The following is a 27,687-nucleotide window of genomic DNA, read 5'->3' as shown; positions in this document are numbered from 1 at the left end:
AAAAAGCTCTCCAATAAGACTGAATAATAGAGTGCATTTGGGGAATGGTAACAGGTTAGTTATATCTGTAGTAAGCAAAACAAGTTAATTTTTTCAGATGAGTAACTTGTTATCAGAACTGGAAATAAGAAACTGCTTCTCACTCCAGTGGTGCTGCATCAGCTGCTGAGTATTTCTAGCATTTTATTATTTTTAAATTCTGGATTCCTAATGTCAGCTGTAATTTGCTTCTGCATCAGCCAATCTAGTTTGGTTAATTAATCTCAGAGAGGATTGTTATCTTCAAATTAAGAACCACATTTCCCTTAAGGAAACTTCAAAAACATTTTGCTTCCTCTTCAGACTTTACATGGTCTGAGAGTTGGAGTGGGAACAATATGACACATGTAGAGCGAGCTCTGATCCAGGAGCCCCTTCAGGAGATGATGAGCGCTGCCTAGGGTTGCTTAGGGTGTCAGTCCTAACCAGTACATTTTATGGGGACCCCCAAAATCCCCAAACTGCTGTTAGAGCTGGTCGACGGCTTCAAGTTCCTCTGCATCCATATCGCGAGCTCTCCTCTGGTTCCATCACGCTGACTCTGATTGAAAAAATCTGTTAGCGTATTTACCTTGTGAAAATATTCAGCATTCCCATGAGGATTGCCTGGTAGGGCAATGAGAGTTGATGTAGACTAAGTTGATGTTGATGTAAGTATGTGGCAGCACCTGCTGGAATGGGGTTTGAAAGAGGTGATCGGTTCAGGAGTTGGATAGAAGTGGGGAAAAAATTGTTTGTAAGTTTGGGCGTCCAAGGTTTCGAGCTCCTATATCTTCTCTCGGAAGGTAGTGGAGAGCAAAGGAAATGGCCAAGGTGACAGGCACCCTTAACAATACTGTCTACATTCCTGATACAACTCACAGTGGAGAGGGATTGGATGTGGTGGATGTGATCACTCACTCAGGAACGGGGTACTGATTTTAGATAATCAGCCATGATCACATTGAATGGCGATGCTGGCTCGAAGGGCCGAATGGCTTACTCCTGCACCTATTTTTATATGTTTCTATGAACATTTATTTTAATTTTCTAATACATTTTAAATTCACATGCTGAATTTTTTAGTGTTTCTAACTAGTTGCTCATTAATTTGACAGTTATGACATATAACAGTTTAAAATTTATCATGGTGACTTGCATTTGTAGAATGCATTTTTTTGAAGGACTAAGTTATGTAAGATGGGATCATTTATCTCCTTCCCCAGCTCATAACAGCAAGATTTTGGGCAGGTAACAAATTGAGGCTGATTCTTGGCATTAGAGTAATGGGGAGAAATTGGGATAATATAATCAAGATATTCAAGGTTTTTTAGTGAAAGAAAGATAAATTGGGCAAAAAGTATGAAGCAATAAAAATGACCAGAGCTGTTCATATCATGTAGATCGATGTAAGATTAATGCTAGTAGGGTTTTCCCCCACGCTAAGTGAATGGAATAGATTTGTGGTTTGAATGCTGAGTAAAATGTTGATACAGTTGATACCAGCCCCAATGTCCTTTCTTTGAATTTCTTGTCATTTGGTCAAAATTGATGAGAAGCTGACAATGTACATTGATATCTTTTCTGAATATTCTATGAAAATTTGCTGCTGAAAGATGGTTGATAATGTCTCCACAACAGATACTATTGAAAATAATATTGTATTTTCTTTTCAGGAGCAATTGATAATGCTACGAAAACAAATGCGAGCCTTCTGCCAGATCTGTCAGTGTTACCTGACCAATGTTAATACAGCTGTTAAAGAACAGGTAATAGAAACCTAATTTTTGCCATGAAAGTATCTTTGTATTTTCATATGCTAGAAATGGCAAACCATGTCTATGAGAAGAATTTTTTTAAATATTGTGTTCATTTGGAGAAAGCAAAAAGGAAAAATATTCCACATTTTTATGATTACTTTGATAGTCTTAAATAAGTCTTCATAATCGTTCAGAAGTTGAAGGCAAATAGTCATAAATTTAAAATGATCAAAGTGGGGTATTTTAGAAATTATTGTACAGTTGGATCTGATGGTGCAATTTACAAAAATCCAATACACAAATGATGGTCAGAATGGCACTGTTATCTGTTGCACAATTGTTAAAAATAATCTCAAACTAGTTTTAGAATCTGCTGAAGAAAGTAATTCACCTGTAGGCCTCACTTTTTGCACCCTATGATAACTACAATAGATTATATAATGCAATATGCTATATATATATATATATTTTTTTTTAATTTATTTTATTTTTATTTAAATTTATCTATGAAAGTGTATGTTCTCTATCTTGCTGGAAGAAGAAAATAAGTCTTTAGAAGCATCATTCCTGCCAAGTCTTTGGAGTTGGCCTTTTTGCTTTCTGTGGAATTCTGCCATTTTGGTTTTCTACATGTTTAGATTTGGTGCAGTGCCCTCAACACACAGGAATGAGCCTTCACAGAATTACATTTAGAAATATTGAAAGAAGCAAACCTCTAAGAAAGAAAAAACTAGCGTTATTTGCCTAAATATAATTTACTTCAAGAAAGAAACACACCTGACCAATACTTGAAGAAATTGAGCTAAACTCTTCACGTGATAAGATGTATTTAATTTATGCAATGACATTCCCTTTGAAGTATCTCAGTAACTTTCAGTAATCATTTCTATTTTGTTTTGTAGGCTTTCACTATCTTGTGTGATATTCTGATGATTTTTAGCCACCAGATTATGACAGGTGGACGTGAAGTTCTGGAACCTCTGATTTACAGTCCAGATTCATGTCTACAGTCAGAATTACTGAGCTTCATCTTGGACCATGTATTTATTGATCAGGATGAAGACGGCCATAGTACAGGTGAGTGATGTCATTTCTCATCTATACTTATCTGGGGCAACAAATTCAGCTTTTACTTTGACCTTCTTCCCATTGAAACAGTTTTTTAAAATGTAAAGTTTAGTAATTGATGTCAAATTGAGGGGAGAGTGATTTCCTGGAGTGCAAAAAAATGCATAGCTCTTTATCTTCTTGTATCTGTGCATGCAGGTCATCAGTGACTGAAAATGGTCAGGGATGAGACCAGCATGTGTCAGACTACTAATAATAGCACTGAGCAGGACATGCTTTCTTGGCCTTGAGTGACTTGTTGTTTGCCAAGCAAAGTGGAACTGCTTGTGGGTGCAGTCAGAAATTTTAAATAATAAGCTGTACTGTTGTACTGGATTATTGGAGACCCATCCAGGAGACTTTCAGGCAAACAAATTTGACAAATTCCATCTTTTTCACCACTAACCATTTGGTTATTAATTGTTATAGATGGACATCAAGATGATGAAGCTGGTAAAATTGAGGCTTTACATAAAAGGAGGAACCTTCTTGCAGCTTTCTGTAAAATAATTGTATTTAATGTGGTGGACATGAATACAGCTGCAGATGTTTTTAAGCAGTACATGAAGGTAAACATTTTCAACCTAATTTTCATTCATGTATATAATGTGAAATATCACATGCAACTGAGCTGCTAACACTTCAGAAAGGAAACTTTATTTCAACATTGTAAGGAATTTCAGGACAGAACCTGAATGCAATGGTTAAGTTAGTAGAGTATCACATGCATAGAAAAATCATATGTGTATCTGCCCAGATGGAATTTGTGTTCTGTATTTCCCTTCATTGGGAAGCTTGCAAGGATATTTTATTGCTGTCTTCCTCTTGTTAGTTTTTCTCTAGGGAATAATAAATGCTTACTAAAATAAAGATGTTTGATGGAGTAACTCGGCAGGTCAGGCAGCATCTCTGGAGAGAAGGAATGGGTGACGTTTCGGGTCGAGGCCCTTCTTCAGACTGAAGACGGGTTTTGACCCGAAACGTCACCCATTCCTTCTCTCCAGAGATGCTGCCTGGCCTGCTGAGTTACTCCAGCATTTTGTGATACCTTCGATTTGTACCAGCATCTGCAGTTATTTTCCTAAGTTCTAATCAGTGATCAGTTGTTAGAAATTATAATTTATAAATCAAATTTGCAGTACTTTATCATTGTACAATAATGAATAGATCTATTGTTCATAACTTTTTCTTTAGTATTACAATGATTACGGTGATATTATCAAAGAAACTATGAGCAAGTGCAGACAAGCGGACAAAATTCAGTGTGCAAAGACTCTTATACTTAGCTTACAGCAGGTAAGATTTTGTATTTAATTTTCAGAAGCATTATCGAATTGAAATATTCTGCTGAAAATACTTTGCAGTAGACCCTCACAATATTTGAATAGATAATGTTTGAGTTTTATCAGTAAATTAAATGCTGAAGAATAAAAGTGTGGAGGGGTTCTTTCAGGAACATTTCCAAGCACATTTTGGAATTCATCCAGAGACATACAGCACAGAAAAAGACCCATTCCTGTTAATACCCCACAGATTCTCCCACTCACCGCAATTTACAATGGCCAATTAATCTACCAGCTCGCACGTCTTTAGGATGTGGGAGGAAACCGGAGCTCCAGGAGGAAACCCATGCATCACGGAGATTGTGTAAACTACACACACATAGCACCTGAGGTCAGGATTGAATCTGGGTCTCTGGCGCTATGAGGCAATAGCTCTACCAGCTGTGAATGATTTTGTGCATGCTTCATAATTTTTCACATGTTCTGTTCCATTTGGGAAATTGCATTATATGGATAGCAAAGACAATTTATTGTGGGGTTTATTGCATTTTGACCCAGAGCCATTTCAAACCTCCACTCACGTTTGCTTTACAATTTTGGTCGGTTCAAAAATATCACAATTTATTTATTGCGATTTGCATGCAGCCAATCTAAGCAAAGTGTAAGTTGGGTAAACTGTAAGTGGGGACAGATGAACTGTTTAAATTTGTTCACGGACAGAAATTGTAATGATTTTATTGGGTTTTCTTCCATGTAATACATATTTTCTCAGAATTTTTGTAAAGTTCCTTTTGAAATTTTCTGCTTTTTTCTAATGTTTTTGTTAATTATTTACAGTTGTTTAGTGAGTTGGATCAGGACATTGGACTTCATTTTGATCGGTCAACTCCTGGTTTTAGTAGTGTTAAAGAACTTGCTCGCCGTTTCTCATTAACGTTTGGCTTGGATCAGCTAAAAACCAGAGAAGCTGTAGCAATGCTGCACAAGTAAGTTTTTGTCATGTTTAAAATTGTATCTCCTTCATTTAGATTATACAGGCTCTGGGTTGATGGGTGAAATTATGATCCAAAAGTGTGAAGGCATGAAAACACCATTATTTTTTTTAATAACCACTTCATGTTTGTGCTACATTTATACCCTTAATATAGAAAAAAATCTTGGATAAAACATTGTATTAACAGACTAATTAATGCCAAGTTCGACAGAAATTACAAATGAAAGGATGTGCTTGAGTGGTGTAAGTAGCAGGATGCCTATCACATCAAAATCACTTGTAAGTGAGGTATTGCATTTTTTTTTGGTTGAAAAACAAGCTGCACAATCCTCATTTCCAAAAGACAGGCATAGGAAGTGTCTGGTTTTACTTTTTGAGTGATGCAGAATAGTTAGTGATGGAAGAATCAATTTTCAGTTGTATAATGCTGACATTATAGTACAAGTACAGCATATCCATGCAAATAATGTGAGCCCAGAAGTGGTGAGTGAATAATAAGTAGTGGTACAAATTACCACATAAATGCACATTTCCAAATGAAATAAAAAATGAAAATACTTTTAGAAATTTTAATTTTTTGCACGATGTGACATCAACCAACCAGAATTTCATTGGAATAATTAGGTCATAATTCATGGTTGTTAGCTTTGTCAACATACAAGTTGAAATCAGTTTGTGATGTGGAATATTAGATAAGGCAGAGCTAAATTTTCTTGGTGGATAGAAAATGGAAGGAGAGAATTTGAACTTGGATTCAATTCTGGTCTTTCTGTGAGCTGTGTGCAGTATATTAATTCATGGACTTTATATAGCCCACTATCTCCCAAAGGGAATATTTTTGTAAGATCACAATCTCAGAGGTATCAAGTTAAATTGCAGAATATTTCTACCCTACTTTATCCACAATTAACCCTATCTACTGCTTTCCTTAGTCATTTGACCCATCAGCAGATATACTAAGTCCCTCATTACTTTTTATTTAATGCTGCTGTGAATTGCTTTCATGTGACTGGTAATTGTACCTGTTTGTTTTAAGTAATATGTAGCATTTTTAACTGCTTGTTTTGCCCGTACCTTCCAATTCGGATAAATCCAATTGACTGCTGAAGGCCGTAAGTTGTCTCTATGCTTCTGCAATTCCAAGACCAAATCATTCTGTAGGAAATTACAGATCGATGAACTGGAGAGGAATAGAGTGCGTAATATTTAAATCTCAAACGAGTTCAAGATAATTCAAGTTTTGTTGTAACATTTAGTTTTGTAGCCTAAGTATGTCAACCCAAATGTGTGACATTTCTAAGCCTTTAGTGCACAAGTTACATTTTTATTACTTTCTGTATTTGTACCAGGTATTAAGGTACTTTGATGTGCCTTGGTTATTTTTCAGTTATAACTGTTTGACATTGAATTTGCAGAGATGGCATTGATTATGCCTTCAAGGAGCCAAATGTAAATGGAGAAGGTTATCCTGCTGTGAATTTAGCTTTCCTGGATATTCTTAGCGAATTCTCTTCTAAACTCATCAGACAAGACAAGAGAACACTGTAAGTAAAATACCTTAATGTTTTTAAATCGTCTGTAGATGAGTGACATTGTATAAAATCAAGCATATTTTTGTTGTAATGTTGATAAATTTTGATTATTGTGCAAAATAGTATACCTGTTTCATGTAATTTTTTCTTTTCTGATTTCAGCTACATTTACCTGGAAAGGTTTATGACTGAACAAATAACGTTGCACAGGGACGATGTGTGGCTTCCCTTGATATCTTACAGAAATTCCTTACTGACTGGCGACGATGATACAATGTCTGTTGTCAGCGGAATTAGTAGCAAAGGTTCCTCTGTGAGAAGCAAGAAAACAAAACCAGCAACAGGAAAACGAAAATTACCTGAAGGTTAGTCCCAAGCAATGCTCTGTACTTTAATTAAGCCAGGGTTATCAATTGATCTCCTTCGTCACATGCAATTAACCTAAAAGTAAATGAACATGTTAATTCTGCATTTTAGTGTTTTAAGAAGCAACTTAAAATGAAAATGATGCCTAAATGTTCTACATGGTGTATGGAGCAGGTGTTGAGTACTCCACAAGCCAGCCATCCTGCTCCTCTATTGCGCCTTCATGATATTTTTATGCAATCAGATAGGTGCAATACTTCAAAGTTTCCCTTCCATTTGTTGAGCAGGCTTCTCCACATTCAGGTCAAATGTGTCATTAGGTTGGCCTAAGTTAATACCAACACCCTCTCAAAAACCTGAGACTATGTTTGAGCCTGAGAAGTCTGTGCCCAGATTTGAGAAGGTTATTGTGATATGATTACAAATGAACATTGGCCTGAACTAATGCATGCGGAGATCAAATAACACTTCTATGAAAAAATCTTCAATGTGCCATTTGTATTTCTTTTGGCTCACTTTGAAATGTTGCTTCAAGGCTTATTTGCATACAGCCATTTTATATACTGCAAGTGACGTGGTGCGAAGAAAGTGGGAGTGATGTACTTGAAGAGCTTTTGATGAAAATCCAAGCTCTCCTGAGCTGGATTGTACATCAGACATCCAGATTGAGTGAAAGCTGCAGTTCAGTTTGATATGCTTTGCTCCCTCCAGCCATTGGTTCCAGGCCAGCATTGGATCTGGTAAATTTCTCCAGTACATGGATCTGGTAAAATTTACTTCTTCCCTTCAGTCTGTGGTTATGCCTGGATTTCGATCTAATGTGTTGACTCCCATTTATTTTGTCCTAAACTTGACCGAAGTTCATCTTTGTCACCAGTATCTGGAGCAGACTGAAAGCAAGTGGTAGTGAAACCTAATATCACCCATCCAGCTCAGTGTTTTTTTGAGCTCTAAGAAAAAAACAACTTGACTCCATGTATAACCTTTGTAACCTGTACCTATAGCATTTATCTTCACTTTCTGCTTTGGCCAACTACACTATACTTTCCTTAGTAGCAGTATTATTTTTGTCTGTGACTGGTATTGTAGATCTGTCTTCATAGGACTACCTTGTTCTACTCCTTTCCCATCATCACAAGATGACATATCATCTTTCCTACATGGCTTCAGTCACCTCCTTTGAATGTTTTTTACTATTTGGTATCTACTTTCTTGTAATTATCATGGCTACTAATAATGTTACATAAGGCTTCCTTTTCAAAAAACTTAATTTGGAAACTTTATCTGAAAACTGGAGTCAACGTTTGCTTAGACTACATTACTGCATTTGTTAAGAATCTTTTCTAAAAAAAAATAATGATATATATAACAAAGGAGCAAACCCAATAAGGTGGTTTCATCTAGAGCAAACGTTTATGCAAGGCTAATAAGACTAAGCACACAGAGGTCAGGACGACTCTATGGACTTGTACTTCTAATTGCAGCATTTGAAGTGTAAAGTGCTGTGCAAAGAAGTTTAGCTTAAAAGAGCTAACATGATTGAAGCAATGCAAAACTGATTTCCCACAACAAGGAGGGGATGAAATGGTATCAAATGGAAAGACATTTTTTGCTTTTGACTTTAATTGAAAAATGCATTTGTTAAATTCATAACAGGTGCATTAATGTTGTGAAAGCAATACATACAACTGAATTATTTGCCTACGTTGTACTTCATCAGACCCAGGAACAGCTTCTCTGTTATAAGGCTACTGAACGGTCCTGAATAGTCCTCCCAAAGGTTAAGGGGTAGTCCCAATCTTCCAACCTACCTTCACTGTGGACGCTGAACACTTTCTCAGCCACATGGCTGTAAAACTATATTCTGCACTCTGGTAGTTTACTCTTTACACTATATGTTGTACTTGTTTGTACTCATAGTACGATTGGATTTATTTGGATAGCACGCAAACAAAAGTTTTTCATTGTGCCTCTGTACATGTAACAATAATAAACTAATTCCATCTCACGTTTCCTCACCTCATGGTGCAAAGTTCTGAAGGAACATGCTCTCCTGCTGCTCCTGCTTCTCGAGCATTTAAAAAAACGTCAAGAAGAATCCAGTATCTCAAAACGGCTATCTCCAAAGTAACTAGCAAACTAAACTGTTAAAGGTTAAAAAGATTATGATGCTACTTGTGGACAGCCCAAGATAGGGAACATTCTTATTTACACTGTGTATTGGAGGAGTAAAATAAGATTTGCTTTAAAAATATATTTTTTTATAATCATCGATAGCAACTTTCATTACTCATTTCATCTACTTTCCGATCAAATCTTTTCACTATGAGTCTCTGACTTTTCCATCCAAATGGTTAGTGTAGGAAAGTAACTGCAGATGCTGGTACAAATCGAAGGTATTTATTCACAAAATGTTGGAGTAACTCAGCAGGTCAGGCAGCATCTCAGGAGAGAAGGAATGGGTGACGTTTCGGGTCGAGACCCTTCTTCAGTCTGAAGAAGGGTCTCGACCCGAAACGTCACCCATTCCTTCTCTCCTGAGATGCTGCCTGACCTGCTGAGTTACTCCAACATCCAAATGGTTATGTAGTCAACCATAATCTATTTGCACTGAGGGTGCCAACCTCCAAAGTAGAGCACTTGTTAACTAGTCATTGTAATAGGCTATACATTTTGATGAGATATTTGTTTAACCTGGAAGTGACTCCATGCTGCCTAATGGTGATTTGAATATTCACAAATGTGATTTAGGACCTCATGATCATATAAATACCAATCTTTCGGTATTGGCAGGATTGTTTAGAACAGAATGGCCTTTGTTTTCTCGAGGGAAATTAAGAGTCCAGCGTTGTGCAGCTTATATCTACTGCTTTTATATTTATATATCAGCAGATAATCTGCTTAATACTCATCATTTGGAAGGGAGTCTGTGTGCATGGGCCATGAAAGAATGGGGGATGTCTTTTCCATTACCGTTGGTTCAGTGGAGACAAAACGTTGTGATTATATTGTTTATGTAACAAGAAATCTCTGAAAAATTCCACAGCAGAAGAAAGCAATGATGGATCGTGGATCAGCAGAGAACATAGTTTGCCATCACCACTTATGTCACCGAGCCCGCACTTGACCTCCACTGTTATGAGAGAGCCAAAGAGGCTACGGCCTGAAGAGGAAAGTTACATGGGGGTATACCAAATGCCACAACACCAGCCTGCTGTGGACTACAAGTATGTTTACAGTTCATTTTATTATGTACAATAATTTTAACCCTTTCATTGCTTATTTACTATTAATTTCATGTTAAAATCCTCTGGTCATGCAAGGATTTTTTAACGACTGTTTAAAATCTCATCAAAATTATTTTCAGAGGTGCAAAAGGCCAAATGGCATGCTCCTAGTTTGAATATTCTTATGAACCATACTTTCTTTAAAAGTGCTCAGTTATTTTGTTCAAACTGTGAAAAGAGGTTTGGGGTTTGTTTTGGCCACGAATTAGAATGTTTGCTACTAAAATGCTGCACAGTCTCAATACCATCAACGGCTGAATGATCTCCTAAAGAACCATTCTCAGTAGAAATTCAATTTATTTATCAGTGTTTCATCCTGCGCTGGATAAACTAGCATTTCAGGTGAAACCCCAAACTTGACATATGGTATCTAATGAAACTCCACTGTTCCACTTCAATCCCTAGCTGCAACATTCTGAAAGTAATGCTCAACTGTAACCATTTCAAAAGAATTTGCTCTGTGCTTTAACAGCTAACAAGGATTTTTTTTTAAACATTCATGAATCAGGGCTTCAAAGGCTAAGCCAACATTTAATTGCTCTTGAAGGTGGTGGTGATCTTCCGCCTTGAACTGCTGCAGTTTGTGGTATGGGTATACTCGCAATGCTGTTGGTGAGAAAGTTTCAAGGTTTGGACCTAGGAACGGCAATGTATTTCCAAGTCAAGATGATGTGTGGCTTGTTGGGCAATTTCTTGGTGGTGGTGTTCCCATGCTTTTGCTGCCCATGTCCACCTAGCTGGGTCATGGGTTTGGAAGGTGCTGTACAAGGAGTACAAAAAAGCTGCAGTGAATCCTACCACTTGTACATTCTTTTGCTTCTGTCCGTCGGTGGTGAAATGAGTGAATGGTTGTAGATGGTGTGCCTATCAATGACATTGCTATGTCCTGTAAGGTGTCAACGTCTTGAGTGTTGAAGCCTGCATTCGTCCAGGCAAGTGAAGAGTATTCCATCTCACACCTATCTTGAGTCTTGTTGATTATGCATAGGCTTTAGAGTCAAGAGGTGAGCATTCGTAGCCTCTGACCCGCTCTTGTAGCTACAGTGTGTATATGGCTACTCCAGGTCAGTTTCTAACCTGCAGGATATCAGCCATAGTCATACAGTAATGGAAATAAGCCCTTTGGCACAATTCCCAATGCTCATGAAGACGTTTCATTTGAGCTTGTCCTTTTTGCCGGGGCTTGGCCCATATCCCACGAAACCTTTCCTATCCACCCACCTGTCCAAACATTTTTAAAATGTTATTGTACCTATCTCAACCTCTATTCATATATCTACCACCCACTTGTGGAAAAGGCTGCTGCTCAAGTTTTGATGGAATCTTTCATCTGTGATGAATTTGTGGAGGCCGTCAATGGATAATTTTAAGGCAGAAATAGATGGGTTCTTGATTAGTCGGGTCATGAGGGGAAGGCAGGAGAATGGGGTTAGGAGGGAGAGATAGATCAGCCATGATTGAATGGCATAGTAGACGATGGGCCAAATGGCATAATTCTGCTCCTTTCACTTATGATCTTTCCCCTCCCACCTTAAACCTATGGGCTCCAAATGAAAATTGAACAACATAAATGTTGCTTAAGATGTATGTTCAGTACAGGATTCTTGGTGAAGAAAAAATTGCAGTTAAGTAATGGAGATAATGAAACAACTTGACAATTGAACATCCATTTGATATCTATTTATTTTGTTCTTCTCCAGTAGTCAGATGTCCTGGTTGATCGCCCAGAGGCAACAAGAGGAAGCAAGGCAACAAGAGCGAGCTGCAATGAATTATGTTAAATTAAGATCTAACCTGCAACATGCTATGTGAGTTTTTAGACAATGTTTGAATAACATTTTGAATGATAATTCTTTGAGTAAAATCAGTAATGACTGTCCCATTCATGATGTTGCTATTTTCCCAATAATATGTACATTTAATCATTTTTTCTGATCACAGTTTATTATGTTTTATTTCTTGCAATATTTAACATTTTCCTTTTGATTAGTTTTTGTTAATTTAGTTTTCAGTTTTCTCTACATCTGGATGCATGTGCCCTACAAGTGATTAAACAGTCATTAATTCTGGCTACTTTCCGCTGCCAAAAATCTATCTCCAAGTTTAGGCATGAATACTAAGATAACCTTTTTTATTCTAAAGTCTGATACCAATTATTGACTGAAAGCCTTCCAAGTGCCAGGTGCTTCTGTTTTTTTTTTTGTTGCATTCCTCTCTCTAATATCATCCAATCCAAGCAAACCCTTGCCTAAATCCAATATTTTCCTCTCGATGCCATTCCCATGCCATGCCCTCTTGTACCGTCTCTCTTTTTTAATGAGACTCCATCTAATACTTATCAATAAATTAATAACTCAACCTCCTCATCCTGCATTGAATGACATGGTGGTGCAGTAACTTGTGCTGTTACCATAGCTTTAGGGTCTGCAGTGTTAGGGATGATGCCGGGTCTAAAATGACTACAACGGCACACTTGCAGTAGGGTCAATCAACTCAGGTGATATTGTTTAGTTATAGTGAAGCATTTAATGCACAGTACCAAACTTTAAGAATAGATCAGACTGAAACAATGGTCCTTCACGCAACAAAACTAATTTATTACAGGTGATAGGAATAGTACTCCCTCAATATTTCCAAGTATGTATGCTTTTTTTCCGCAAGGATTATCCTTGTACAATACAGCTGGACAATTGAAAATGCTGAGATTTGCCGACAGTTGGAGAATTTACCATTTTTATTTTCCTAGTCGTCGTGGCACAGGGTTGATGGAAGACGATGAAGAGCCAATAGTGGAAGATGTGATGATGTCATCGGAGGGTCGCATTGAAGATCTCAATGAAGGCATGGATTTTGACACCATCGACATTGATCTGGTAATTCAATACAGAAAAAATGGTTGCGCTAACTTTAGAATTTAAGCCGGTTCTCATTGCAAATACTTTCCTTCTAGCCACCGTCCAAGAATAGACGTGAAAGAAGTGAATTAAAACCAGATTTCTTTGATCCTGCCTCAATAATGGATGACTCGGTGAGTACCAGTGCAATAAGAAAACCAAATTAATACTTTGTTTGTAAATTCTTGTCAACTTCGCTCTAAACAAAAAAGTGCACAAATTTAAACTAGATTAGATTAAATTTATGAAGCACTTTTCAATGGAACTGTTTTTATGTTGCAAGCCGTGTCTGAATAGCATGTTTTTCCAATTATTTCTCAAAATATCCGGTAAAGATACCATCATTTTAGAGCTATCTGAATAATAATCACTGTGCCTTTGAGCATCAAATTGTTGGGATCTCTTAATTTTTGATCTTGGCAACAAATTGGGTAAGACACCTGGTATGTGGGTGCTTGGGATTATAGCGGTAGCACATTCAAGAGAGAGCTAGATAGAGCTCTTAAGGATAGCGGAGTCAGCGGGTATGGGGAGAAGGCAGGAACGGGGGTACTGATTGAGAATGATCAGCCATGATCACATTGAATGGCGGTGCTGGCTCGAATGGCCTACTCCTGCACCTATTGTCTAAAAAGGAAAATAAATAATTTGAGAAATACTGCACTAGTGCCAAACTGAACAGGTGTGAATTTTATCAGTGCTATCAGCTTAATCATAGTTGTCCTGGGTCATAGTAATATAAATGTTCCTTCAGTGTACGAAAATTAATTTTTGGTTAACAGTGGTTTACCAGTGATTGAAATACATTTCTATAATTGAAACTTTGCCGCTGGCAGTGAGAGGAGGTAATCAGTGATAGGAGCAGAATTAGGCCATTTGGCCCATCAAGTCTACTCCGCCATTCAATAATGGCTGATCTATCTCTCCCTCCTAACCCCATTCTCCTGCCTTCTCCCCATAACCCCTGACACCTGTACCAATCAATAACTTATCTCTCTGCTGTAAAAGTATCCATTGACTTGGCCTCCACAGCCTTCTGTGGCAAAGAATTCCACAAATTCACCACCCTCTGACTAAAGAAATTCCTGCTCATCTCCTTCGAAGAACGTCCTTTAATTCTGAGGTTATGACCTCTAGTCTTAGACTCACCCACTAGTGAAAACATCCTCTCCACATCCACTCTATCCAAGCCTTTCACTAAGTACTAGATGATAGCTTACAAAATCAAGTTCACCGTCTATGATCAATTTAATCCATTGTCCAGACATTCTTGACCATGTTTCTAATAGCTGAGAAAATGCACCAAATTAAATAGACTATTTGTCAATATTTTCATGGAACAGTATTTTATTATCGCAGTGTTTCTGGAGTCAGCTTTAATTGCCCTATTATATTTGCACTTTTGTTTTTTGAGGTCCACAATTTACAGTATTGTAAGTTAATAAACATTCGTTACTTTAAAGAGAACCTAACCCGGATGGCTTTTGGCATTTTTTAAAAATAGCATAATTTCTTGATAGAAGTATCCATAGTGAGGAACTATATTACTTAAAGTATTTTAAAGACATTTAGCTGTTAGGTTAGATTTGTTAATTATTTGGCTTTTCATTGTTTTTTAATTAATTGTACAAAATGTTCAGTATCTGAATGTTGTATAGCAAAATTGTAAATTGCTGGAAAGAATTAACACGTTAAACACAAAACTACGGTGCAAATAGTACGGTTTGACTGGTTTAAAGTTCACTTTCCAAGCAAAAAACTGCACATGTGTGTGAACATCAATAAAAACAGAAAATGCTAGAGATACTCAGCAGGTCAGGCTGCATTTGTGGAGAGAAGAGTAGAGAATTAAGGGAATACCTGTGATCGTGTGGAGGCCACAGTTGTTCAAAAGACAATCACTTTTGATGCAATTTAAAATGAAAACTAATGTTTGTCGATCATAGCTGATCTGTGTAGAGGAGTGTAAACAGAGGAGGAACAGGGAGCAAAAGATACCTATTCGAACGCAGCTGTAACTGATCTGAACTTTAAAAAAATATAACACTGGAAATATTCGGGCAGCATCTCTGAATGACCTTGCAGCAGAACCTGTGCCAGCTTGGCACAGATAGAAAACTGATTATCAAGAATCGTTGGATTAATTATTAAGTCCTTAGGGCTGCAATAGGGCATGCCTCAAGAGATGATGTGGTGCTGGTTTTTAAGTTTGTGTCTGGCTTTGCTAGAACAAAGATCATAGAATGGGAATTTGAATTAAAGTAACAGTCTACAGGGAGCTTGAGGTCACTCTTGCTGTGTGAAGATGTTTACCTGGAAGCCGCAATTAATTTTCAATTTAGTGTGTTCAATGGAAAATTCAAATTTGGATTGTGGTACCACTTTGTAGAACATTTCCATTCAGTTTGAACCAATCTAGAATGACCATGAGGTTTCACTCAAATATCAGTCTACACTGTCGTAATGAAGTCCAATGCAGGATGAAGACCAGTGCCATATCTTCTCTCTGGGAATGTGGTAACTTTCATGACCTAAACCAGATTTTCCTGCTTGTCAGACCTGGCCAATTCTGATGTCATTTCTTCCATCAGAAGCTACGTGTAACATAGCTTTCTTTCCCCCACAAATGATATTTGATCTTCTATACTTCCAGCTATCCCTTATTTCAGAGCTTCAGCACTGTGGTATTCTGTCTCTTTGTTCGAGTTTGATCTTTTCCTTTTACTGTCTTTCATTTTCATCTGTTTACAGTCCTCCAAAAAGATTAGGTTTTATTAACAACCTCCGACACTGAAATTAATTGTCATCCAGAAGTCAACTTATTCCCTGTGTTCTACATCTTAGAAATGTTACTTCGTAGTTCTGATGAAGGTTTATTGCTGTGAAATGTGAATCTCTTTCTTGCCACCAATGCTACCTAACCTTTTGAGTATACCTTGTGTTTTCTATTTTGTCATTTATTAGTTGTATTTATAAAATTAATTCTAACAAAAGCTATTGTTTTTCCCTTTAGGTCCTCGGAGTTTCAATGTTCTGAGGAAATGAATGAATTGTTTATGAATGAAATGAGAGGTAGTTTTAAAAGAAATATTTTGGTTATTGCAGTTAAACTATTAAAACTGTACAGATTTTCTCCTTTCAGGAGAATGCTTATTGGAGTTGTTCACTGTTCACCTAGATTAAGTGCTTTGAAGAGGCAGTTTGTTGCCTGATAAATTGATATTTTAAGAGACTGTAAAATTATGGAAGCAAGTTAAATTCCTTCCAGTAGTGCCACTGTATTGTGTCTCTGATTAAATGAGCTTGGTGTAGTATGTTTGAAAGTTTCTCTAAACAATTATTTGACTTGATAAAGTTTGGGAATAGGGAACTAAATTTTAAATAAAAATATATATATGATTGGTGCTGATTTTATAATTGCGAATCTTGTTCAGTTTTTCATACTTTGAAATTCCAAACAAAAGGACGAGGTTTAAAAATTATAATAAAAATTAACAGCGTCTAAAATAGCATGGATATTCATGCTTAAGTAATTTTTAAATTTGTATTTTATATTTTATTCACATCTGTCTTTGCAAGCAATCTTCAGGTTAAATGAACTACAGCTGGTCATAGTACATTTTGTTTTAATAATGTAAATTAGTTTGACGATACTAGTTATCAAGAAAATTACCCATTTATGTTATTCCTTAAATTTGGGTTCATGTTTTTAATTTTTATGGTAAATTTTCTGTCATAATTATAATAAAGTTTCTAATAACTCATAGAACGCTTTTCAACATTGTTCTGCAGTACTCTGGCAGCTGGTTATTTTATCAACTCTATGTTGATGTTAACTTATAATAAAAAAATGTACATGACACTTCTTGCTGGTTGTCTTTCATCTGTTAAGCTATTTTCTTTAAATCATTCCATGCCTTAAACTGCTTCAGTACATAACTCTGCTGCATAACTCTTCAGTTTATTTCAATTGGACAAATATTCAGCTTTATTTGCCAAAAATAAAAAAAACTTGGCAATTACATCAGATTTTATTATTAGTTCATTAGAACGCCATGAAAAATTGGTTGTCTTCTGAAGAATAGTTTGCTTTTGCACACTTTAAAAACATTGCTTATATTTGGCATTACTGCCTTTCGCGTTCCTTATACCACTGCATTAAAAAAAACTGCTGAGGACTGTATATATGATTTTTAAAAATTAAGTTAAAGCAGACTTTTCTACTTTTAAAAATAATGCGTTTCGTTGTGAAGACAGTTCTTCAAACTGTATGTTTTCAACCAACTGAAATGTTTTATATTTACCTTATCCTGTTGTCCTCCATATTTTGTTGTTCATTGTACTGTTCTGATTTGTATTTATGTCATGAAACAGTAACTTTTTGAATAAAATGTAAACCTAAAAGGTTGTGCAATGGTATTCATTGTACAGTGATGTTGCAAATACTGAGATGTCTATTGGGTGTAAAAGTAAAATCTACCGCTATATGAACTCAAGTTTGTATTTGGGTGGAAATATGGAGTTGAGGAACAGGATTAAATATATTATTGGAAAGCACAGTAGGCTTGGGGGCGCTGTATGGTCTACTCTTGTTTTATGTTATTTCCCACAATAATATGATATGAATAAGATTGAACTTTCAGAATATGAAATATGCCTTGTTTTTTTGTAGGTTTATGCTGCAAATATAGATATATTTGAAATAAAACATATTTAATGTGGTGAAACTTAAATGGACATTCAGCTACAGTGGTAGAAAATAAGTCAAAAATTATTTTGCAGCTATAGTTATGAAGGCAATCAGAGTAGAGATAGAAAACTATGGGAGATACTAATGTTCCAAAACTTAAAACATTAATAAGCAAAAATTTGTGCATCATAAAAAGTCTCAGGAACAGACCCAACCTGAAACATCACCTATCCAAGTTCTCCAGTGAAGCTGTCTGACCTGCTGAGTTACTCCGGCACTTTGTCTTTTTTTGTAAACCAGAATCTGCAGATCCTCGTTTTTACACTTGTGTAGTAAACTTGACTTTTATAGTAATAGTCTAAATCAACCCTTTTATAAATTTTCTGAGCTTGATTCTTTGTTCCACTTCTTCCTCAGTTTCCTAATCATCGCTGCAGATGCAAATTGTACAAAGTATACAGTTTAATCAGAAGTTAATACAAGTTTAACCTTGACCTTCTGCTTAGTTCTGTTCCTCCAGAAATAAATCTCACTCCTGGAACCTTTGTTGTGTCCTTATACCTTCATCATCTACTTTTGTTGATCTGACTATCTGTACCCCTTTGTTAACTTACTGCAACCAGAACTTTATTATCCAAATAGTATGCACCAACTCGCATTTAAAATTGAAATTAAGTTAACAGTTAATTTAATGCAACTTTATTGATGTCTGCTATCGTGTCACCTCTATCTTGCTCGGTTACTGATTTGGTGCTGCCTGAAAATTGTGAAGTAGCACTTTGAATTTTTGGGTTTGAATCGTTAGTGTAAATTAGGAACGCTGGTGTTAGCATCAATCCTTGTAGAAATATTACTGAAATATTAGTCATAGCTTTCTATCCATTTTCTATTTGCCACTTGATTCCAGGTGATCTGATTTGAAAGCCTGTGGAAAGCCACATGTATTCATTGCTGTGTCTAAGCTAATCAGTTATTTTCCCAAATAAATAAAAACTTAGCCAATTTGTAAGTGCACGTTTGAGCACTTTAGAAATAATAATATAATTGAAGTTTTGTCCATGCTGCAATGCAGGGAGATTGATAGCCGGGCACAAATTGCAGTGACATAAATGACAAAATAAATGGTCGCCAATTTTTGTTTTAATTCGTGTACATATCAGAATTTAAAAAGTAAAGGCTGAGGTAGACTATACATTCCCTTGAGCCTGGTCTGCCATCAAAAATCATGTGATCTCTCACCTCCACATTATTTTCTTACCCTGTTCCCAAACCCCCTGATTCCTCTACTATTTAGAAATATATATATATATATATAAGGTGTGTTTTGAAGTTATTCAATCACCAGGTTTGTGCAGTGCACTTGCAGAGAGGATTCCAAAGAATCACCACTTTCTGTGAAGAAATCTCTCTAACAAGGCATACCCTTTATTTTAAGACTGAAACCTTATCCAAAACAGATTAAAAGTACAGCGCAGGAATAAATTCTTTGGCCATTACAATCATGATGCAAAGTTTAACTAATCTCGTTTGCCTGCACGTGGTCCATGCCCCTCCATTCACTGCATATCCTAGTACCTATCTTAAATGCCACTTAAAAGAAATCAACCCCACATTTGCGTTCTAAAATGTTAATAATTCCTCAAAGTATTTTGCATGACATAATGAAGTCACTTGTCATTTCTCATTCTAAACGCCACAGAGTAGACATTTGCCTACTCAATCTCCTCTAATGGCAGTCTTGCCATCCCAGGAACCTATCTAGTGGGTCTTAACTGAAGTCTCTCCATAGCAAGTACATTGGTCAGGCTGCACATCACTGTATAAGACAATTGTGTAAATATAAGACACCCCTGCTCTTAAATTCTCATGCAATAAAAGTGAACATATATAATTTGCTTTCTTAAATGCTTGCTGTGCGTGCACGTTTGGTTTCCATGATTTACATGATCAAGATCGTGTACAATATCAATATTTCTCAAACTTTTTAAAACAACTTTCATGCCAAAGTAGATGTCATTTTTAAAAAAAAACATGTTGTTGCTCATTCCACTAGTTTGGGTGCCCTTGAGGCCTCCCTGCGATTTTGTAACTTGCGCACATTCCCATTTGGAAATGTTCCATTTGGCGCCCTCAGCCATATCATTAACACAGATTTTGAATAGTTGAGGCCAGGCATTGATCAAAATGGCCTCAGACTGCCAACCGGAGAAGAACTGGTGTTTTTATTTGCGTTTTCTATTTGTTAATCAGCTTTTAATCCACACTCGTGTGTTAGCCCCAATTCCAGGCTCTAACCTGTTCTGCAACCTTCTGTGAGAGTCCTTATCAGGAGTCTTCTGAAAATTCAACACATCCATTGAAGGTTCTTAATCGGTTCAAATAGATTCAAACTCCAACAGATTTCTTTTAGAGATACAGCATGGAAACAGGCCCTTTGGCCCACCGAGTCCACACCAACCGGCGATCCCAGCACATTAACACTACCCTACACACATACACACAACAATTTTTACACTATACCAAGCCAATTAACCTACAAACCTGTACACCTTTGGAGTTTGGGAGGAAACCGAAGATCTCGGAGAAAACTCTTGCAGTCACAGGGAGATTGTACAAACTGTACAGACAGCACCCATAGTCAGGATCGAACCCGGGACTCAGGTGCTGCAAGTGCTGTAAGGTAGCAACTCTACCGCTGCGATAACATGCCCCTTGATTTAGCCAAACGTGATTTCCCTTTCATAACTGTAATCTCCATTCAATCGTTTTCTAAATGTTCTTGGTATCATATCCTTAAAGAGTCCAACATTTTCCAACTGTAATGTCTTGCCAACAGTGGATAATTTTAGCTACTCTTCAATCTGCAGTAATGTTGACAAGATGGTTATCGCAGCATTCACGATCTCCACAGACCCTTATTTCAAGACCTGGGTCATTTGGTCCTTGGGATTTCAGTTTTCAGGCACATTAACTTCTCTGGTAAAACAGTGCTGGAGAAACTCTGGGTTTGAGTCTGAAGAAGGGTCCCAATCTAAATCATCCGTCCAGTTTCTGCATGGTTGCTGCCTGACCTGAGTTCTTCCAGAACTGTTGCTTAAGATTCCAGCATTTATAGTTTCTTGTGGTTCAATTTCTCTAGTAATATTCATTTCACTACTCAGAATGTCTTTTCCACAAGACAGTTGATTCTTTAGCATTCCTATATATGTGCAACTACTGTTGGATATTGCACAATTCCCACGGTAAGGTCAGTTAAGAAGGCAGTGGAGTAGGCAAACAATGTGAAGATTAATCCTGCCAATATTTTACATTCTGGATCCAAGGATGATGATTTTACCTGTGCTTCCATTTGCACCAATTAGGTCTAGGTTTAATATTGTCACGAGATACAGTGAAAACTTTTGTTTTGCATTCTATCCAAACAGATCAGATATCAGATCAGTGGTATGAACATCGACTTCTCCAACTTTAGATAGTTCCTCTGTCCCTCTCTTCCCCTCCTATTTCCCAGATCTCCCTCTATCTTCCTGTCCCCACCTATATCCTTCCTTTGTCCCGCCCCCCTGACATCAGTCTGAAGAAGGGTCTCGACCCGAAACGTCACCCATTCCTTCTCTCCCGAGATGCTGCCTGACCTGCTGAATTATTCCAGCATTTTGTGAATAAATACCTTCGATTTGTACCAGCATCTGCAGTTATTTTCTTATAGATCAGATATACTATACATAAATACAATCAAGTCAAATTCAAGTACAATAGATTGAACAAAGGGGAAGATGGAGTGCAGAATATAGTTCTCAGCATTGCAAGCATCAGTTATAATAATAATAATAATTTTATTTGTCATATGTAGTTTGGCACAGGGTCAACGATACAATGAAATGTATTTGACAAGACAACGGGTCACCTCAGCAGTGATATTCTAATGATAAATAAGATTAAAATTACATTAGTCAGGTAAAAAGCCATTAAAATAATCAACGTATATGATGTGAAATGTGTTTGAGTTCAGAATCCTGATGGCCTGATGGTAGAAACTGTTCTTAAGTCTGGTGGTTCGCGCAGCCATACTCCTGTATCGTCTGCCTGACGGTAACAAGAACAGCCTGTGTGGTCCTTGATGATGCTGCGTGCCTTCCGCAGGCACCGCCAGTAGAAAATGTGCTGAATGGCCGGGAGACAGTTGCCAGTGATGTGCTGTGCCGTCTTCACCACTCTCTGCAGTGATTTGTGGCTGTGGGCAGAACAGTACCCGTACCAGACTGTAATGCAGCCCGTCAGCAGGTTCTCGATGGTGCATCTGTAGAAGTTTGTGAGGATGCTGGCGTTCATGCCAAACTTCGTCAGTCTTCTCAGGAAAAAGAGCCGCTGGTGGGCCTTCTTTGTTATTGTGTCTGTGTGCAGTGTCCAAGAAAGGTCCTCAGTAATGTGCACACCGAGGAAGTTAAAGCTGCTGACCCTTTCAACCTCAGCATCACCGATGTGGATGGGGAGGTGTCCACTCCCCCACTGTCTCCTGTGGTCCACGATCATCTCTTTAGTTTTGCTGACATTGAGAGTTCCATAGACATAGTCCAATGTTCACAATGGGATAGAGGTGAATCAGACAATATCCTAGCTAATGGAAGGACTGTTCTGAAGCTTGATAAAAGGGCAAGAAGCTGTTCCTGAGTTTGCTGGTGCATTCTTTCAAGCTTCTATATCTTCTGCTGGATGTGCAGGGAGTACGAGGAATTATCGGGGTAGGATAAATCTTTCATTATGGCTGCTTTTCCGAGCCAGAGTTAAGTGTAGATAAAATCATGAGAGGAATAGATGGGGTAGATGCACAGTGTCTTGCCCAGAGCAGGTGAATTGTGGACCAGCGGACATAGGTTTGAGGTGAAGGGGAAAAGATTGAATAGAAACCTGAGGGGTAACCTTTTCACACAAAGTGTGGTGGGTGTATGAAACAAGTTGCCAGGAGAGGTAGTTGAGGCAGGGACTATCCCAACGTTTAAGAAACAGACAGGGAAATGAATAGGACAGGATTGGAGGGATATGGACTAAGCACAGGCAGGTTGGACTAGTGCGGCTGGGACATGTTGGCAGGTGTGGGCAAGTTGGGCCGAAGGGCCTGTTTACACGCAGTATCGCTATATGACTATGATGGAAGCCTGATCAGAGTGATGGACTGAACTACATTTACAATTCAACAATTTATTGGGCAGAACTGTTCCCAAATCAAGCTGTGACGCAACTCAACAGTATGCATCTAATGGTGCAGAAATTTTTAAGAGTCATTGAAGGTATGCTGGATTTTTTAGTCACCTAAGGTACTTCCTCATTCTCCTTTGTGCTTAGCTTAAAAAGTTTGAGATCAATAAAAAACAAAACACAAATGCAATTTACACTTTGAATTCTCCTGTCATTTGCTAAAGTTCAGCACTGCCGTTGGTAACACACAACTTCCTAAAAGAACACTACAAACTACCTTGATTGAACTAAGGACTTTGAGCTTGGGTTTGCTGATGCACTATTTTTTTTCTCTATTGAACTTTCTTTTGTTTGTTTATTATTATCTATAGAGTTTTTATAAATCTGTTGTACTGCTGCAAGCAAGAATTTCACTGATTCTTAAATCATTCTTGACTTGATGTTGTCAAGGTGGAAAGGGTGCAGAGAAGATTTACGATAATGTTGCCAGGACTCGAGGGCCTGAGCTATAGGGAGAGGTTGAGCAGGCTTGGACTCTATTCCTTGGAGCACTGGAGGATGAGAGTTGATTTTATAAAGATGTGTATAAAATCATGAGATATATTGGGTAGACGCAGTCTCTTGCCCAGAATAACCGAAATGAGAATCAGTGGACATTGGTTTAAGGTGGGGGGGGGGGGGGGGAGAGGGAAGATTTAAAAGGAACCTCGGGTAACATTTTCATGCAATGGGTGGTAGGTGTATGGAATGAGTTGCCGGAGGAGGTAGTTGAGGCAGGGTCTATTGCAATGTTTAAGAAACTGGCTCAAAATGCTGGAGCAACTCAGCAGGATGGGCAGCATCTCAGGAGAGAAGGAATGGGTGACGTTTCGTGTCAGGAAGAGTCTGAAGAAGGGTCTCGACCCGAAAAGTCACCCATTCCTTCGCTCCAGAGATGCTACCTGTCCCACTGAGTTACTCCAGCATTTTGTGTCATATCTTCGGTGTAAAGCAGCATCTGCAGTTCCTTCTTACACATTTGGACAGGTCTGTGGATGGGGCAGGTTTAGAGGGAATATGGGGCCAAATGCTGGCAGGACGAGTGTAGATGGGATAGCATGTTGGCTGGTGAGGGCAGGTTGGGCGTGTTGGCACATTGTTTGCCTTGTATGACCAGGTTGCTATGAACAGTGGAATTCTCTGCCACAGAAGGCAGCAGAGGTCAATTCACTGGATGTGTTCAAGGGAGAGTTAGATTTCGCTTGGAGGAACAGCACCTCATATTACACCCCAGTAGTACGACCATTGACTTCTCTATCTTCAAATAGCCCTTGCTTTCCCTCTCTCTCCATCCCCTCCCCTCTCCCAGTTCTCCCAACAGTCTTACTGTCTCCGACTACATTCTGTCTCGACCCGAAACGTCACCCATTCCTTCTTTTCAGAGATACTGCCTGTCCCGCTGAGATACTCCAACATTTTGTGTCTACCTTCCGTTAGATTTCGCTCTTAGGGCTAATGGAATCAAGGGATATGAGAGCAGGGTGGGAACGGGGTACTGATTTTAGATGATCGACCATGATCATATTGAATGGCGGTGCTGGTTTGAAGGGCCAAATGGCCTACTCCTGCACCTACTTTCTATGTTTCAAAGACGGACACTACTTCGTAAATCTTTTGTTGGACTATGCATGGCGGGCAATCAATCAACACTTATCTTTATAGTAAGTACAATTGACACAGCCAATAGGTATTAAATGAGTCCATAGAAAAGATGGAAATCAAATTTGGATACGGCTCATTATTGCACAGTTGTAAAAGTTACAGAATGTAGATTCATTTTCCAACGTAAGACTCGGGATCTATGTCCATGTCGACTAGGGTTGCCAACTGTCCTGTCCAGTATTAGCCGGGACATCCCGTATTTCAGCCCAAATTGGTTTGTCCCGTATGGGACTCCCCTTGTCCCATATTAGCCCTGGGGCTGTAGTCCCGGACGCTGTAGGCCAGGACACCCCCTAACGGAGGTTGCATAGCAACCCGGCCTCCCGGCCCGGGCGGCCACCATTGCTGGAGCGGGAACATGTGGCCGCTGGGTGAGGTCATATGGGGCGGTGACGCCACCTTGTCCCTTATTTGGGAGTGAGATAATTGGCACCCCTAATGTCGACACAGACACACAATAGACAATAGGTGCAGGAGTAGGCCATTCGGGCCAGCACCACCATTCAATGTGATCATGGCTAATCATTCTCAATCAGTACCCCGTTCCTGCCTTCTCCCCATACCCCCTGACTCCGCTATCCTTAAGAGCTCTAACTAGCTCTCTCTTGAATGCATTCAGAGAATTGGCCTCCACTGCCTTCTGAGGCAGTGAATTCCACAGATTTACAACTCTGACTGAAAACGTTTTTCCTCATCTCCATTCTAAATGGCCTACCCCTTATTCTTAAACTGTGGCCCCTTGTTCTGGACTCCCCCAACATTGGGAACATGTTTCCTGCCTCTAACGTGTCCAACCCCTTAATAATCTTATATGTTTCGATAAGATCCCCTCTCATCCTTCTAAATTCCAGTGTATACAAGCCTAGCCGCTCCAGTCTTTCAACATATGACAGTCCCGCCATTCCTGGAATTAACCTAGTAAATCTACGCTGCACGCCCTCAATAGCAAGAATATCCTTCCTCAAATTTGGAGACCAAAACTGCACACAGTACTCCAGGTGCGGTCTCACTAGGGCCCTATACAACTGCAGAAGGACCTCTTTGCTCCTATACTCAACTCCTCTTGTTATGAAGGCCAACATTCCATTGGCTTTCTTCACTGCCTGCTGTACCTGCATGCTTCCTTTCAGTGACTGATGTACTAGGACACCCAGATCTCATTGTCCGTCCCCTTTTCCTAACTTGACACCATTCAGATAATAATCTGCCTTCTTATTCTTACCACCAAAGTGGATAACCTCACACTTATCCACATTAAACTGCATCTGCCATGCATCCGCCCACTCACACAACTGTCCAAGTCACCCTGCAACCTCATAGCATCTTCTTCACAGCTCACACTACCACCCAGCTTTGTATCATCTGCAAATTTGCTAATGGTACTTTTAATCCCTTCATCCAAGTCATTAATGTATATTGTAAATAGCTGCGGTCCCAGCACCGAGCCTTGCGGTACTACACTAGTCACTGCCTGCCATTGTGAGAGACCCATTTATCCCCACTCTTTGCTTTCTGTCTGTCAACCAATTTTCTATCCATATCAGTACCCTACCCCCAATACCATGTGCTCTAATTTTGCCCACTAATCTCCTATGTGGGACCTTGTCGATGGCTTTCTGAAAGTCGAGGTACACCATATCCATCGGCTCTCCCCTGTCAATTTTCCTAGTTACATCTTCAAAAAATTCCATAAGATTAGTCAAGCATGATTTCCCCATCGTAAATCCATGCTGACTCGGAACGATCCTGTTACTGCTATCCAAATGCTCCGCAATTTCTTCTTTTATAATTGACTCCAGCATCTTCCCCACCACTGATGTCAGACTAACTGGTCTATAATTTCCTGTTTTCTCTCTCCCTCCTTTCTTAAAAAGTGGGATAACATTAGCTACCCTCCAATCCACAGGAACTGATCCTGAATCTATAGAACATTGGAAAATAATCACCAATGCGTCCACAATTTCTAGAGCCACCTCCTTAAGTACCCTGTGATGCAGACCATCAGGCCCTGGGTATTTATCAGTCTTCAGTCCCATCAGTCTACCCAACACCATTTCCTGCCTAATGTGAATCTCCTTCAGTTCCTCCGTCACCCTAGGATCTTTGGCCACAAGAACATCTGGGAGATTGTTTGTATCTTCCTTAATGAAGACACACACACACACACACAGGCGCACAGACACGCAAGCAAACACACACACACACACACACAGATACAGACATGCAAACACAGACACGTACACACACATGCAAACACAGACACGCACACAACCATGGACACACACACAGACGCGCACACACACCCAGACACGTACACTGATACACACCCACGCAGACACAAGCGGCCCCCATCCCTCGCCCCCTCACACACACACCCACAGACGCGCACACAACCACAGACGCCCACACACCCACAGACGCGCACACACCCAGACGTTCACAGACACCCACAGACGCGCACACACACCCACAGATGCGCACACCCAGACACGCCCACCTACAGGCACACCCACAGACTCGCGCACACCCACAGATTCGCACACACCCAGACGTGCACACACACACCCAGACACGCACACACCCACAGACACGCCCACCCACAGACACGCCCACCCACAGACACGCACACACCCACAGACACGCACACACCCACCCACAGACACCCACACCCACAGACGCGCACACACCCAGACACGCACACACCCACCCAGACACGCCCACCCACACCCACAGACACGCACACACCCAGACACGCCCACCCACAGACACGCACACACCCACAGACACGCACACACCCACCCAGACACGCACACCCACAGACACGCACACACCCAGACACGCCCACCCACAGACGCGCAC

At 39.1% G+C, this 27,687-nt stretch overlaps 1 protein-coding gene across 4 annotated transcripts in view; it reads left to right on the top strand.

Moving 5' to 3' along the window:
* The window catches only part of stag2b (STAG2 cohesin complex component b), a 116,021-nt gene extending 97,660 nt beyond the window's left edge, over positions 1 to 18,361 (top strand). For 3 of the 4 annotated variants that reach the window (XM_078412554.1, XM_078412556.1, XM_078412555.1), the window contains exons 23-34: positions 1,695 to 1,787; positions 2,681 to 2,855; positions 3,315 to 3,454; positions 4,080 to 4,181; positions 5,006 to 5,154; positions 6,578 to 6,706; positions 6,857 to 7,059; positions 10,107 to 10,287; positions 12,048 to 12,155; positions 13,094 to 13,220; positions 13,298 to 13,375; positions 16,255 to 18,360. In XM_078412554.1, the coding sequence (XP_078268680.1) occupies positions 1,695 to 1,787; positions 2,681 to 2,855; positions 3,315 to 3,454; positions 4,080 to 4,181; positions 5,006 to 5,154; positions 6,578 to 6,706; positions 6,857 to 7,059; positions 10,107 to 10,287; positions 12,048 to 12,155; positions 13,094 to 13,220; positions 13,298 to 13,375; positions 16,255 to 16,278 (1,509 nt within the window). In that variant the 3' untranslated portion in view covers positions 16,279 to 18,360. Of the gene's footprint in view, positions 1 to 1,694; positions 1,788 to 2,680; positions 2,856 to 3,314; positions 3,455 to 4,079; positions 4,182 to 5,005; positions 5,155 to 6,577; positions 6,707 to 6,856; positions 7,060 to 10,106; positions 10,288 to 12,047; positions 12,156 to 13,093; positions 13,221 to 13,297; positions 13,376 to 16,254 lie in introns of all 4 variants that reach the window. The other variant, XM_078412557.1, reaches the window with a different exon arrangement.
* Positions 18,362 to 27,687: the final 9,326 nt, after the last annotated feature.

The sequence above is a fragment of the Rhinoraja longicauda genome, chromosome 15, assembly GCF_053455715.1.
Source record: "Rhinoraja longicauda isolate Sanriku21f chromosome 15, sRhiLon1.1, whole genome shotgun sequence".
Classification (NCBI taxonomy): domain Eukaryota; kingdom Metazoa; phylum Chordata; class Chondrichthyes; order Rajiformes; family Arhynchobatidae; genus Rhinoraja; species Rhinoraja longicauda.
Note: the sequence above shows the minus strand (reverse complement) of the source record. Positions and strands in the feature narration are given on the sequence as shown.